This window comes from Prionailurus viverrinus, chromosome A1 (genome assembly GCF_022837055.1).
Source record: "Prionailurus viverrinus isolate Anna chromosome A1, UM_Priviv_1.0, whole genome shotgun sequence".
Classification (NCBI taxonomy): Eukaryota; Metazoa; Chordata; class Mammalia; order Carnivora; family Felidae; genus Prionailurus; species Prionailurus viverrinus.
Window position 1 is genome coordinate 214,794,468 of NC_062561.1, and position 15,568 is coordinate 214,810,035.

A 15,568-nucleotide genomic window follows, 5' to 3' on the forward strand; every position below is an offset into this window, starting at 1 on the left:
TTAACTTTTGCTTTAAATAATGGAATATGTGTTTAAAGCTTTGTGTATAGTTTTAAGATTTTTCCCCCTCTTTCTCTAAGTTAATAAGTGTAGGGAGTGAAAGGTGAGGAAGAAACTGTTTGGTTTAGTGACTTTGCAGTCATGCAAAGGCACAGAAGGGAAACCAAACAGATTTCCTTAACCTTTCAGTCCCTAGACAAACTTTTTAGCTCTTTACTTTTTCTTTTATTTCTAATGTAGGCAGATTTTTTTTAAGTTTACTGTTTTAAATGACACAGGTCAAGGTTCACAGGGGATCAAGAAATATTATTCTTGTATAATCTGTTTACTTTGACCTAAAATACCAGCTCTTAAATACTAACCCTGGCATAAAATACTGCTGTAAATGGCAGCTCATTGAATCCAATTTTAAGTGTGATTATTTTTGTTTTATTTTTACCTGAGCTTCCATTGAACAGTGGTATTTTAACTTTTTTTCATCAAGGGATATTTTCAATATTTCTAAGATTAATTCACCTGGTTTTTGTGTTGCTCTTAAGGCTAGAGCTAATGGTCTGCAGTCCTGTGTGATTATCATACGTATTCTCCGGGACCTCTGTCAGCGAGTTCCAACTTGGTCTGATTTTCCAAGCTGGGTGAGTACTATGTAACTTCATGGTGTGAAAAATAAACATTTAGGAAATATTTCTGCAGTTTTTATAATCTTTTATATTTAGTCATCAACTTTATGTTCACTTGCTAAATATTTCTTTCCTTCTCTAGTGAGAAATCCTAGGGGTCATAGAATATCTAATTTTCTGAGATTTTACTATTTGAAGAATTGGACTTGATGTTTCTTTTTGTATCGCCCCCCCCCCTTTTGCCCTTCTCACAATGTTTATTTATTTTTTTTTTTAATTTTTTTTTTCCAACGTTTTTTATTTATTTTTGGGACAGAGAGAGACAGAGCATGAACGGGGGAGGGCCAGGCAGAGAGAGAGGGAGACACAGAATCGGAAACAGGCTCCAGGCCCCGAGCCATCAGCCCAGAGCCTGACGCGGGGCTCGAACTCCCGGACTGCGAGATCGTGACCTGGCTGAAGTCGGATGCTTAACCGACTGCGCCACCCAGGCGCCCCTGTTTATTTTTTAAAATAACAGCAATTATTAATTGGCTTTTACTTACATAAAGGTACAAAGTTTAAAAATAAGGTATTTATCTCCCTATGCCGTGTTCTGTTGACAACTGTTGACAGTTGTTTTAAAATAATGTGCAAAAATTTAAAATTTTAAGAATTCAGAAATCTGGGCTTTTCAAAAATGTGTAGAGTTAGGAAATTCAAATAATGCAGAAAGGCACCAAAAAGTGAAAGTCTAACACTTTGTTGTGGGTTCTTCCAGGAAAAAAAAAAAAATGCATGCGTATGCATCATATATATTCCTGTTTTTATATATGTAGTACTAGTATCCCTTTGATGTTGGAGCTTTTTTGGTTCCTCAGTAGCAAGAATTCAGATAGAGAGGGGTTCATCCAAAAATATGACTGGACCTATTGATTCCAGAGTTGGTTAGTGAGAATTAAATAGCCAGGTTACTTTACTTCTTCTTTTTTTTTTTTTTAATTTTTTTTTAATGTTTGTTTATTTTTGAGAGAGGGAGAGAGACAGAGTGTGAGTGGAAGAGAAGCAGAGAGAGAGAGAGAGAGAGGGAGACAACAGGATCTGAAACAGGCTCCAGGCTCCGAGCTGTCCGCACAGAGCCCGATGTGGGCTCACAAACTGCCAGATCATGACCTGAGCCAAAGTAGGATGCCCAACCAACTGAGCCATCCAGGCGCCCGAACTTTTTTTTTTTTTTAAGATTTTTTAAAAGTTTATTTATTTATTTTGAGAGAGAGAGAGTGCATGCGCGTGGTGGGGGAGGGGCAGAAAGGGAGAGGGAGAGGGGGAATCCTAAGCAGGGTCCGCACCAACAGTGCAGAGCCCAACGTGGGGCCTGATCCCATGAACCGTGAAATCATGACCTGAGCCAAGATCAAGAGTCAGATGTTCAACTGACCCAGGTGCCCCTGGGTTACTTTACTTCTGTAATTTTTTAAATAAACACAGGGGTGTTTATGCTATTTACATTATTCGGATTTTTCTTAACAAAATGCATCTTGAAACTCTTTGAGAAGGTCACAGTCAAATCTACCTTATTCTCTGCATTGACTACACGGTATTCCCTTTGTATGGATATGCCAAATTTTATTTAACCTGCATGCATTTGATAGACATTTTGGTTGTTTGCAGTGTTTTCCCATTAAATCTTCATTATATTGCTGTCAAGCTTTTGTTAAGTACTATGTTCATGTGATAAATTGTTAGGGCTAGAATTCCAAGGTCAAAGAACATGTGCCGATCATTTATCAGAAAGTTGGATCATTGAAAACATCCAAAAACTGTTGGATTGGTCATTTCCTTCACACCCTCACTAACTCTGGGATATCATCACATTTCTTAACAATATAATAAATACAAAATGGTGTCTCATTTTTTATTTACGTTTTTTAGGGTCAGCTTCAGCTCAACTGGTTACTTCACATGTGGTTATTTACATTTCTTTAAGTGAGTTGAGTGATTGCTGGCACTTGTAATTATTTTTTTCTTAATTTGCAGTTCCATTGTTACTCAACATTTTCTTAATAATTTATATCAACTCTTTTTTATAAGAAAATAGCCCTTATCTGTAACAAAAATTATTTTTTCCAGTTTATCTATTTTTTAACTATATGATCATTTTTGCTGTATCAGAGTTTTAAAATTTTTGTAAATTCTAATCCATTGATCTTTTATGACTTCTGGGTTTTGCTTATTCTATTTATAAAATCCTCTTGTATTTTAGGTTATATATTATAGGGCACCTAAGTAGCTCAGTCAGTTAAGCGTCAGACTCTTGATTTTATCTTAGGTCATGATCTCACAGTTCTCGAAGTCAAGCCCAAAGTCGAGATCAAGCCCAAGGTCGGGCTGCACGCTGACAGGATGGAGCCTGCTTGAGATTCTCTTTCTTTCTCACTCTCTGCCTCTCCCCCCCATCAAAATAAATAAACTTTCATTTTTTTTTAACATTTATTTTTGAGAGATAGAGCATGTGCAGGGCAGGGGCAAAGAGAGGGAAACACAGAAACCTAAGCAAACTGCAAGATCATGACCTGAACCGAAGTCGGATGCTCAACCGACTGAGCCACCCAGGCTCCCCTCGAAATAAATAAACTTAAAAAAAAAGTTCACACATGCTTTCCTCTGAAGCCTCCCGCCGTCCTCCCCACAATCAAATTATATTTTGGGGCACCTGGTGGCTCAGTCGGTTGAGCATCCTGCTCGATTTCAGCTCAGGTCTGTTCTCACGGTTCATGGGTTTGAGCCCCCATCGGGCTCCCATTGGCAGGTATAGAACCTGCTTGGGATTCTCTCTGTCCCTCCCCCACTCACGCTTGCTCTCAAATAAACTTTTAAAAAATTATGTTTTCCACAAGTGTGTATTACATATTTTTTTAATATATAACAAAAGCTTTGAGAAAGCTATATATCAACTTAAAATTAAAGCACTTATCTCTGAGGAGTAAGAGGGATGATTATAATAGAGATCTGTAATGTTTAATTTTACCAAGACAAAATATACATATATGACTTAACACAATTAAAAATAATTTTAAATAAATAATCATTTAAAATCATAAGTGGATTTAGCTAGATGCTTTTTCAGACCAATTGCCAATTATTCCAGTACGATTTAACAATTTAACAGTGAAATCTGTTATCCCAACCCCCAGTTTGAAATACCACCATTATTCATAAACCAGTGGTTCTCATGCAGGGGCAGTTTTGCCCTCCAGGAGACATTTTCCTTTATCAGTAGTACTGAGGTTGAGAAACTGTCCTAAACCAGAGTTCCTTTTTTTGTGGGTCCATTTTGGCAGTTGTCTTTTATTACTCAGTCTGACTGTTTTGTTTTCTTCTATAGTACTAAACTCTTAACTATTAAAGCTTCAGAGTATGTTTAAAAAAAATTTTTTTTAATGTTTACCTGTTTATGAGAGAGAACATGAGCAGGAAAGGGGGGTGCAGAGGATCCAAAGCAGGCTCTGTGCTGACAGCGGTGATCCCTTATAGGCTCTAACCCACAAACCGTGAGATCATAACCTGAGCTGAAATCAGACACTCAAGGGACTGAGCACCCAGGCTATTCTCTGCCCCCATTTTATTTCTGCCCCTCATTGTAAACATCGTCTTGCACAGAAGAATTTCTCTGGCTTTTCTTATATGTTTGTTTTTCCAAATGAACTTTACTACAGCTTTGTTCAGTTTCTCCAAAGTTCTCATGATGTTTTTTAAGTAGTACTTCACTGAATTAATAAATTAGTTTGGGGAATATCACTTTTATAATACTGACTCTTCTTGGCCGAGAGTATGTGATATCCTGCTTGCTGAAGTTAATTTTACATACCTGCTCAGATTTGAATAGGTTGTATGCATGTTAAATTTTGGTTTGGTTTGTTTGTACCTACATATTTAATCTTTTAGAGGTTTTTTTTTTCCTCCCCCCTTCACATTTTGTTTTCCGGTTGTTGTGTATATAAAAGCTATTAACTTTTGGTATTAATTTTGCAACCTGCCACTTGACTGCATTCCTTTATTTGTAATATTTTTTTCATATGATATTTTTGGGTTTTCTAATCTTAGAAACATAACTATAAATGATATTTTGCTTTCTTTCTCTTTTCTAATTGATACTTGTAGAATAAATAGGGAATATAATAATACTTTACATGCATGCTGTGTTCATACATGCATTGAAAATGCTTCTTGGAAAAAGGAAAAAAAGTGCTTCTAGGTGTGAAATGTACTAATTAACATGATGATTAGCCTTTTATTGTAGAGCATGTGACTATTGATCTTGGGGCTATAAGTTCAAGCCCCACATTGGGCATGGAACTTAGATGGAAAAAAAAAAGTAAAGAGGGGCACCTGGGTGGCTCAGTAGGTTAAGCGTCTGACTCTTGATCTCAGTTCTGGGTTGTTAGTTCAGGCCTCACATTGGGCTCCCCACTGGGCATGAAGCCTACTTAAAAACAAAAAGTAAATAAAAAAAGAAGCAGGAATGGAAATTGAACTTTACCAGATAATTTTTCAGGGTTTATTGACCTAAATGTATAGTTTTTCTCCTTTCAGTCTGTTCAATATTGTATATAATACAAATAAACTATCTCATATTGAGCTAACTTTGCGTTCCAGGGGTGATTCTCATATATATGAGAATATTAATGAACTATTAAATTCTGTTTGCTGATGGTCTGTTTAGGATTTTTTTGGTGATAAAATTTTTTTCTAGTTTTATTTTTATCCTTGTTTTCAGATTTAGAATAAAGAATGCACTAATGGTATAAAAACAATCTGGAACCTTTTATTCTTTCTCTGAACTCTGAAACAGTTTTAATAGGATCAAACTACTACTGTCATTTGATGATACTGTTTTCCAATCTCTCTCTCTTTTTAATTTAATAAATTTTTATTTTCCAAAATGTTCATTTGGTGAGATCTCTTCATGCGTGTTCACCAGCAGCTGAGACATCTCCACCCTTGGTGCTTCTGGTGTAAATTACTTGAGCTCTGTGCTTTGAAACCAGTTAGTAAGTTCTTTACTAACCAGCTCCTAAAGGGCTTTCCTGGCCAAGAAAACTCAAATCTTCAGTCTGAGACAACAGCTGGAGTTACAACCTTATGGTTGGGAACTTCCTTACAGAGTGTCATATGTTGCTTTGTCGAACAAAACCAGGTTATCTATTGAGCTTGTCCCAAGTTTTGCTTTTGGGCCACTTCTTTTTGGGCCCGATTCTTTCATTGAGTCTTTGTCTTTTTTGGCCAACTTTCTGCCATCTTTCTTTTTGTCCTTGGGTGACATTGTGAAGCTCAAAGAGCAGCAGCCACCTATTTCCCAGTGTCTTTCAAGAAATGGGGTAGCATTTTCTCAATTTTTTCTGTTGATTAATTAGTCTAATTTTTCTCTCTCCTGAGCTTCATTTTGGCAACTTCCATTTTCCTAGAAAAATTGACCAATTCAGCTAGATATTCAGATTTTTACATGATAGAATTTTGCTGTCTCAGGGTTTAAGTACTTGCAGCATCTTTATTATTTTGTTTCTTTGTAATTCTCCTTTTGATTGATCACACTAGCCAACAGTTGTAGTTAGCATATAAGAGCAAAATGAATGACTGTTTCAGTATTTATATGTGGTCAGAATTCACAAAATTCTTAATATATTTTAATATAAAATTGTATTAAGCATTACCTAACTTCATATTTTTTTAATGTTTATTATTGTTGAGAGGAAGAGCAGGGGAGGGGTAGAGAGAGAGGGAAACACAGAATCCGAAGCAGGCTCCAGGCTGTGAGCTGTCAGCACAGAGCACGGTGGGGGGCTTGAACTCACAAACCCTGAGATCATGACCTGAGCAGAAGTGGGAAGCTTAACTGACTGAGCCACCTAGGCGCCCCCAAAATGGTTACTTATTTAGTTTGAGACAGAGAGCAGGGGAGGGGCAAAGAGAAAGGGAAACACAGAATCCGAAGCAGGCTCTAGGCTCTGAGCTGTCAGTGCAGAGCCCAGTGCAAGGCTCAAATTTATGAACTACGAGATTATGGCCTAAGTTGATGTCAAAATCCCAACCAAGTGAGCCACCCAGGTGCCCCTCAGGTTTTTAGTGTATAAAAATATATGCCCTATACATCATCATTTTGCTTTCTGCTTCCTTTAACTTCAGTCCTCTCCACCCAGGTGCCCTTGAGGCTATTTCACCTGATGGCTGATCTTTTGAAATCGTGTACATATAACAAAAATACACCAATTTTTTGATTATTTATAACACACCAGAATGTCAGTATTTTGACATTTAAAAATTGTCTTATTTAGGCAGTGGTTTACTTTTCATATTATTTTTTCCTGTCCCCAAAGAATCAGCTCCTTGGGTTTATTTGCCAGATCTACCATTTCCCTATTTATTTCTAATTTCATCTCTTTATATTTTTTGGGTGGGGGGTTATTTTATTGTTCTTTTACAAACTTTTTGAGATGGGTACTTGTTTCATTCACTGTCTTTAATTCTAATTCCAGTATAGTTAACATACAGTGTAATATTAGTTTCAGGTGTACAATGGAGTGATTTAACAATTCTATACATCACCCAGTGCTCATCAAGACAGGTACACTCCTTAATCCCTATCACCTATTTCACCCATCCCCCCACTCTCATTCACTCTTTAATTATGTAGAGGTTTTAACACAGATTTTGGCTGTATATGTAATATTTTCTTTTTATTTTCTATGTAATCTGAAATTTGTCTTCACATGGTCTTTAAGCAAAGAGTAGTTTTGAGGGAATTTTTGAATTCATTGTGATTGAAGGAGGGTTGCTTTTATTTCTGTAAATAAGCTCTAGTTTTTATAGCATTGTAATCTGATAAAGGTATTCTATTTACAGTTTTTAGAATTTAAAGTTTTGCTTTGCAGTCTGATATATACCATTTTTATAATCTATATGGGCACGTTAAAGAGGTGTTCTCAGTAAGATATTGGGGCACCTGGGTGGCTCAGCCAGTTAAGGGGACAACTCTTGATTTCGGCTCAGGTCATGATCTTACAGTTCATGAGATTGAGCCCTGCGCCCAGCTCTGTGCTGACAGCATTGAGCCTGCTTGGAATTCTCTTTTCTCTGCCTCTCCCCCTGTTCTCCTTTCTCTCTATCCCTCCCTCTCAAAATAAATCAATATTTTTTAAAAAGTTACAGCGGGGCGCCTGGGTGGCTCAGTCGGTTAAGCGGCCGACTTTGGCTCAGGTCATGATCTCACGGTCCGTGAGTTCGAGCCCCGCGTAGGGCTCTGTGCTGACAGCTCAGAGCCTGGAGCCTGTTTCAGATTCTGTGTCTCCCTCTCTCTGGCCCTCCCCTGTTCATGCTCTGTCTCTCTCTGTCTCAAAAAAATAAATGTTAAAAAAAAAAAAAATTAAAAAAAAAAGTTACAGCAAACAACATTCACTCCTTAGTTCAGTTTAATCATCTTTCTATATTTTTCCTTACATATATTTTGTCTACTTTGTTTATCCATGGATTGATGAAAGAATTAAAATCCGCTATTTCTATTGTGTTTCTGTTTCCTATAGTTTGTGCTTTACTGTTTTGTTGCAGTAATATAGTTTTGTCATTGTGAATATGAACCCTTTCCCATTATAAGGGGCCCCCTGTTTTAACACTTTCTGCCGAGAGTTAATAAGCCTTGTTCATTGATTAATATTGAAACTCTAGTTTTCTTTTCGTTAGCATTTGTCTAGTAGGAGTGTATTTCGTGTTTCCTTTGTTTTCTTTTGTGCTTTACCATAATTCTTATTCTTTTCTTGTCCCTTTTATGTGTGAATTTTTTTCTTTTTGACTATTAATTGTTGCCCTTCTATTTTATATACTATTCTTATTCATCTATCTCTTTTAACAGTTTTAGATAATATCTGCCAACCTCTCACCTATAAAAGCTGAGAAAATGATCACTTATACATCCTCCCCTTACCCCTTCCTTCTTGGGTTTCTTATTTCTTTTGTTCATTCCATTTATTTCTTTAATGTATTTACACCTGTTTCTTGATTAACTTATCTTAATAAATACTGATTCCATTTAGAAAACAGGTCAATTTACACAGTTACGCGTTTTAAATTTTAAAAGTGTAAAAATAACTACATTTACCTTCTGTAGCCATATTCTGTATGCTTGTTTAATGTTCTATATTTTAATGGTTCAATGCCAACCACTAGGTCTTTTTACTGGGGCTTTGCCTTTTCATTTCCTGATTGACTGAATTTTATCATCAAATAGTTTTTATCAAAAGATGTGTAAGTTTTTAAAAATTTCTCACATTTGAGAATCTCTGCCAATCGCCATTACTTTAATGAGAAATTCATTGTTGGGTCACAGTTTTTCCTCTCTCCATTTTTAGTTTTGCTCCACTATTTTCCAGCATTGTGTATTGGTAAATCTAAATTCAGCCTAATTTTTTTGCCCTGACGTTTTTTTTTACAGGCTATTGAAAGAATTGTTTCTTTATTCGTCCATATCATTACCTTAACCAAATTATGTCTTGGAATCTATTGTTTAATATCAGCATTTTTTTTTTTTTTTTAAATCTTTATGTCCTTTTGTCCTGGAGATTTGGTTTTTCTTTCAGTTAGGGGAGAAATAATCTTCCATTATGTCTAATTTTTTTTTTTTTAATTTTTTTAAAGTTTATTTCTTTTAAGAGGGAGCAGGCCAGGAAGAGAAGCAGGCTCCTTGCTGTCAGCACAGAGCCTGACCAGGGCTCAAACTCTCAAACCCTGAGATTGTGACCTGAGCTGAAATGATGAGTCAGACAGTTAACTAACTGAGCCATCCAGGCTCCCCTCTGATTAATAGGATTCTCTATTTTAGGGAAACCAGGTTTCCTTACGTTGGATTGCCTTTGTCTTGCATATCTTTTATCTTCGTAATTATCTTAAGTCTTGTTCTCTTTCCTCTTGTATCCCTATGATTGTCTCTTCGGTAGTACCTTGGTTTTCAGTTATGTTGTATTTTTATTTATTATTTATAATTCATTCATTCTGTAATAATGTTATGTTTCAGTGTGCTTTATTTATTAGCTCTAATCTTGCTTTTCATCTCAACTTTGAGTTCTTAATTTTATTGGCTTTTTGCTGATCAGGTTCTCTCTTACAACTCAGAATGTTAGCAGAGAGATTCTTTCAGAACAGGTTTTTTGTTGTTGTTAAGTTTATTTATTTTTGAGAGAAAGAGCAGGCAGGGGCAGAGAGAGAAAAGGAGACAGAGAATCCCAAGCAGGCCCCACACTGTCAGCACAGAGTTGATGCAGGACTCAAACCCACATAGTGTGAGATCGGACGCTGAACTGACTGAGCCAACCAGGCGCTTCCACAGCAGGTTTTTAAAATTTTTTTTTTAATAGACATTAATTTTTTAGAGTAGTTTTTGGATCTTCTGCTCTCACATGTTCACTCCCTCCCTGTCAATATTCCTCACCAGAGGGGTACATTAGTTACAAGCAGTGAACCTGTATCGACACATCAACATCACTCAGTTCTGAGAATAGATTTTTCATCTCTGTTTTTCATGGTACATTCCACCCAAATATAGAGATGTCATGTCTAGTTTGTTTTTGTTTTTTCTTCTCCTTAGTTGTCAGTTTGATTACAAAATTGTTTTTGTGCTGAGACATCCAAACAAGAATTGTCTTTGAATCTGTCTGTGCCTTTTAAAATCCGTTTCTTTTTCTTCTCCTGTGAGCTCTGCTTTGAGGATTATTTATTGGAAAGATATATGGATTTGCTGTATCCAGCCTTATTCCAGACATAGGCTGTGCTCTCCACTATATCTTGGTTGAATGTGCTGTGCTATTGTGTGAGGTAGATTCCATTGACACAGTTCAGTCTTTAGTGTTCAAACCCAGGGTGGACACCTAGAGCTTTTTCGCCTATGCAGAATCTGCTCTCTTCCCCACCCCTACCCCCACCCCCACTCCAAGCCTATTTACCTTCTCCTTGTAGAAACTACTTCCATTTCCCTGAACCAACAGAGTATTTGGGTATGTGATGCCACTTTGGGACACTTGAGAGTTTACAGCCATCCTTGGTAATACATTTTTCCTACCCTTACTCCTTTGAAAGATCTTTTTTTTTTCTTTTTTATCTACATGTTAGCCAAATGTCTATTTAGAGATAATTAGATGTGGATAATTAGGATTCTTCTTGTTCTTTGTTCTTCCTCCTTTCTGCAAGAGTCTTCAGGATGGTGAATTCTACTCTTTTCCTTTCTCTGTTAAGATGGAAGGGGAGGTAGAAGGAAAAGGGGTTTTTACATTTAGGAAAATTTCTTCTGGAATTACCTTCAATATGACTTGTTATATCTTTCCAACCTCTCTGGGTTGGAAAGTTATTGCTAAAATTTTTTGGAGTTTTCTCACTCAACTGCCACCCCCACCCCCATCTTCTGTCTAGAGAACCAAGTTGGGAGCTACATGGAGAGTTGCCCAAGGCCTGCAATTTCTTGGAAAGTTCTTTCACTGACCTTTTCCTCTGTTTTTGGTTGAAGCTGTTACATTTTTGCTTGGGTGGTATGTGTTGTAACATATTTCTTAATCATGTTTTGGGCCAGAGATGGTGAAGTTTGGGTTTGTGCTGTCACCTTAAGCAAAGAGTAACTTTTCTTGATTTCATAAAAGAAATTTGAAATTTTTTATGAACTTTATTATCTTTAGTTTTATTTAGCATTCAGATTATTTGAGTAAATCTTTAAGTAATAGTGCCTGCTTTTAGGCTTTCATTTACCACTACAGTGAGTACTGAAATGGTACTTTGCTTTCAGAGTAGTTCTTTTGTCCTAAACCCATGGTGATGAAGTAAAGAAAAGACAGAGCTGTTGTCAGGTTGGCCTGGCATCAGTGTTGCTATGTGGTATCTCAACCTCTTTTAGAATGGTATACCTCTATAATGGTATACTGTGGTATAATTTACAAAGGACATATGATTATTTTTTTAATGTTTATTATATATTATATTTATGAACAGTATATATGAAGTTAAGGAATATTTTATAAAAAGAATAACCTGTCACAACATAGATGAACCTCCAAAATACTGTGTTAAGTGAAGGAAGCCTTAGACACAAAAGGTCACATTATGTGATTACATTTGTGTGAAATATCCAGAATAAACAAATACATACAGACAGAATGCAAATTGATGGGCTTCCAGAGACATGGGGGGAAAGAGGAAATGGGAGAAACTACTTAATGGATAAGAAATTTTACTCTGAAATTATGGCAGTGTTTTGAATTAGAGGTGTTAGTTGCACAACATAGTGAATTACTCACTTTAAAGTACTTGATTTTATATTATGTGACTTTTACCTTACTTTTAAAAAAAAATTTTTTTTTTCAACATTTATTTATTTTTTTTGGGACAGAGAGAGACAGAGCATGAACGGGGGAGGGGCAGAGAGAGAGGGAGACACAGAATCGGAAACAAGCTCCAGGCTCTGAGCCATCAGCCCAGAGCCTGACGCGGGGCTCGAACTCTCGGAGTGCGAGATCGTGACCTGGCTGAAGTCGGACGCTTAACCGACTGCGCCACCCAGGCGCCCCTTTACCTTACTTTTTAAAAACTTGTATGTATTTATTTTTGAGAGCAAGTGGGTGAGGGGCAGAGAGGGAGAGAGAGAATCCCAAGCAGGCCCTGTGCTGTTGGCACAGAGCCTAACACGAGGCTCAAACTCATGAACCATGAGATTGACTGGAACCAAGATCAAGAGTTAGACGCTTAACTGACAGAACCACCCGGGCGCCCTGAATTTTACCTCACTTCTTTTTTTTATTTAAAAAAAAATTTTTTTTTTAAACGTTTATTCATTTTTGAGAAACAGCACACAAATGGGGGTGAGGCAGAGAAAGGGAGACACAGAATATGAAGCGGGTTCCAGGCTCTGAGCTGTCAGCACAGAGCCTGACGAGGGCTCAAACTCACAAACCATGAGATCATGACCCAAGGCAAAGTCTGATGCTTAACCGACTGAGCTACCCAGGTGCCCCTACCTCACTTTTAAAAGAATTACCTGCCAAATGTTAAAGGACAGTTCTCAAAGAGGCTGAGGGAACTGCCGTAATTCTTCTGCTTTGTGCTCAAATAGCTGTTGAAATATGTGATTATTTCTTTCTACATATTTTGTTGTGTTTTTTTCCCAAGAATATAAGTAATTTAGATTTTAGTGGTGGTGGCTTATAGTAAGAGAGTTCCTATCACTTTTTTCTTTTTAAGTAATCTTTACACCCGACATGGGGTTTGATCAAACTCGCCATCCTAAAATCAAGAGTCACATCCTCTACTGACTGAGCCAGCCAGGTGCCCCCTGCCTGTAACATTTAGAACCAGTGAAGAGTTTTTAAATGATAGGACACTGACATTCAGGGCGAAGAAATAACATTGTCTTAGCTTGTAAAAGAATCAGCAAATTACACTTGAAGGGTATTGTCTCATTCACTTTAGTTTAAAAATAATAATGTAGCACTTAGCTACCCCCCAACAAAAACCATCTACTTAAACCATCTACACATGTACCCCCTAATCATCAAAAGCTGTAAAAAAAATTATTCTCACAAGACATGACAATTTTTACCAAGAATTGTTGAGTCTGAAATGAGGTGTTACTGCATAAATGTAATACAAAAATACAATATCCTGCAAATGGACATGGGAATGAAAGTCTGTCATGCATGTATCAATATTAACCTGTGTCAACTAGAATATAGAAATGGATTTTGTGTATACAGTTGCTTGTTGTAAATGATATTCATAAAGTCCTATTTTATTATTACTAACATCTTCATCTGTCAAATGGGAATAATAGTCCTATCTGCCCCTAAAAGGTGATTGTGGGAATTTACATTGGTTAATGTACATAAGAGCTTAGACTAGTGCTTAGTTTATAATAAGCACTCAGTAAGCATTAGTTTTAATAAAGAGGATAACTACTATTATTTCTGTTATATAACCAGACTTCCTAGTGTTAGATTGTGCTTACATTAAATATAATAGCCCTATTGTAAATCTTTGAGCTTGTCAGTTGTATGCTAAAAAGGGGTTTACCCGTTTACTTTGCCACCAAATGAAAGTATCTGTGTTCTCACAGTCTCAGAAGATGTTTTTTTTAAGTCAGTGGGACACTTGGCTGGCTCAGTCAGTGGAATGTGCGACTCTTGATCTTAGAGTTGTGAGTTTGGACCCCACATTGGGTGTAGAGACTACGTAAAATCTTTTAGGGAGGCCTAGGTGGCTCAGTTGGTTGGGTATCTGACTATTGATCTCAAGTCTTGATCCCAGGGTTCTGAGTTCAAGCCCCATATTGGGCTCCACACTAGGTATGAAGCCTGCTTAATTAATTAAATTTTTAAAAAGAAAAGAAAGAAACTAATATCCAAGGAAACTAGTTAACTGGTCTGGATCACCCATTGATAAAGGATATATATTGCAATATAGTTGTGGTTTTTAAAAACAAAAACATTTTAAATCAGACCTGGGTTCAAATCTCAACCTAATTTTTACAGTTTAGCTGCATAACCTTGGACAAGTTATTTAACGTCTTTAAGATTTTCCCCCCCAGTCTTTAAAATTCAGGTATAGTAGCATCTAGTTATGAGGATTAAATTAAATTATGCATTTAAAGTGCTTATTAGCACGTGGGACACCTCTGTGGTTCAGTCGGTTAAGCATCCAACTTCGGCTCCGGTCATGATCTCACCTTTGGTAGGTTCAAGTTCCGCATCTGGCTCTGTGCTAACAGCTCAGAGCCTAGAGCCTGCTTCACATTCTGTGTCTCCCTCTCCCTCTGCCCCTCCCCTACTTGCGTGCACGCGCTCTCTCTCTCTCGCTCTCGCTCGCTCTCGCTCTCTCTCACAAAAATAAATATGGGCGTATGGTGGCTCAGTTGGTTAAGTGACCGACTTCGTCTCAGGTCATGATCTCACAGTTTGTGGGTTCAAGCCCCATGTGAGGCTCTGTGCTGAACACTTGACCGGAGCCTAGAGCCTGCTTCAGATTCTGTGTCTCCTTCTCTCTGCCCCTCCCCCGCTTGTGCTCTGTCTCACCCTCTCAAAAATAAACAAACTTTAAAAAATTCTTTTTAAATAAACATTTAGAAAAATAAAAATAAAGTGCTTAGCATAAAAAATAAAGTGCTTAGCATGGTGCTTGCCACATTGTAAGCCTAATTAGTACAACTAGAGATGAGAAGGAAAAATTGGCTTCATAAGTGGTTTGGGTTATGGGGCAAATAATTTTTTTTTTTTTTAAACAATACACCAAAGAAACATGCAATACTGCCAGCATTGGATGAAATCCTGGGCCACAAGTCTGCACACTCTTTGGCAGCTCCTCCTGTGATAGCAGAACCTATCATTTCACCTTTATTGTTTACTGTGACCCTTCTGTTATCTTCAAAATAGAAAAACACACCATCTTTTGCCTTTCTTCACTGTGGCCATCACCATGTCACCCACAACAGCAGTGAAAAGTCTGTTCAGTCGTTGCTTGATCTCCTTCACAGAGATGATACACAGTTTTTTGGTTCCTGTGTTGTCAGCAGTTGATCATGGCTCCTACTAGAAGACCTAGGGAAATCCAGAATTTCACACTGAAGGACCCACCACATCCTCACTTCAACATCTTGAATGCCAGAAAGGAACCCATGAGTGTATGTGTGTAAAAGTTTGTTTATTTATTTTGAGAGAGGGAGACAACAAGCAAGCAGGGGAGAGGCAGAGAGAGGGAATCCCATGTAGGCTTTGCGCTATCAGCACAGAGCCTGATGCGGGGCTTGAACTCATGAGTCATGAGATCATGGCCTGACTTGAAACCAAGAGTCAGACACTTAACTGACTAAGCCGCCCAGGAGCCCCTCCCCCCACAAGTGGCTTTTAAAGCAAATATTAAAATTGTAGATCTCAAATCATTTAATATGGAGAGCT

The 15,568-nt window shown here is 37.4% G+C and overlaps 1 protein-coding gene and 2 pseudogenes across 3 annotated transcripts in view; 1 reads left to right on the forward strand and 2 right to left on the reverse strand.

The window, feature by feature from the left end:
• The window catches only part of ZFR (zinc finger RNA binding protein), an 85,600-nt gene that overhangs the window by 56,672 nt on the left and 13,360 nt on the right, over positions 1-15,568 (forward strand). For all 3 annotated transcript variants that reach the window (XR_007145360.1, XM_047825347.1, XM_047825441.1), the window contains one exon: positions 540-635. Coding sequence is in view for 2 of the 3 variants with exons in the window: in XM_047825347.1 (XP_047681303.1) it covers positions 540-635 (96 nt within the window). In the remaining variant the exon portion in view is untranslated. The remainder of the gene's footprint in view (positions 1-539; positions 636-15,568) is intronic.
• On the reverse strand, positions 5,564-5,922 carry LOC125148346 (40S ribosomal protein S25-like; annotated as a pseudogene).
• Positions 14,804-15,266, reverse strand: LOC125148118 (60S ribosomal protein L23-like; annotated as a pseudogene).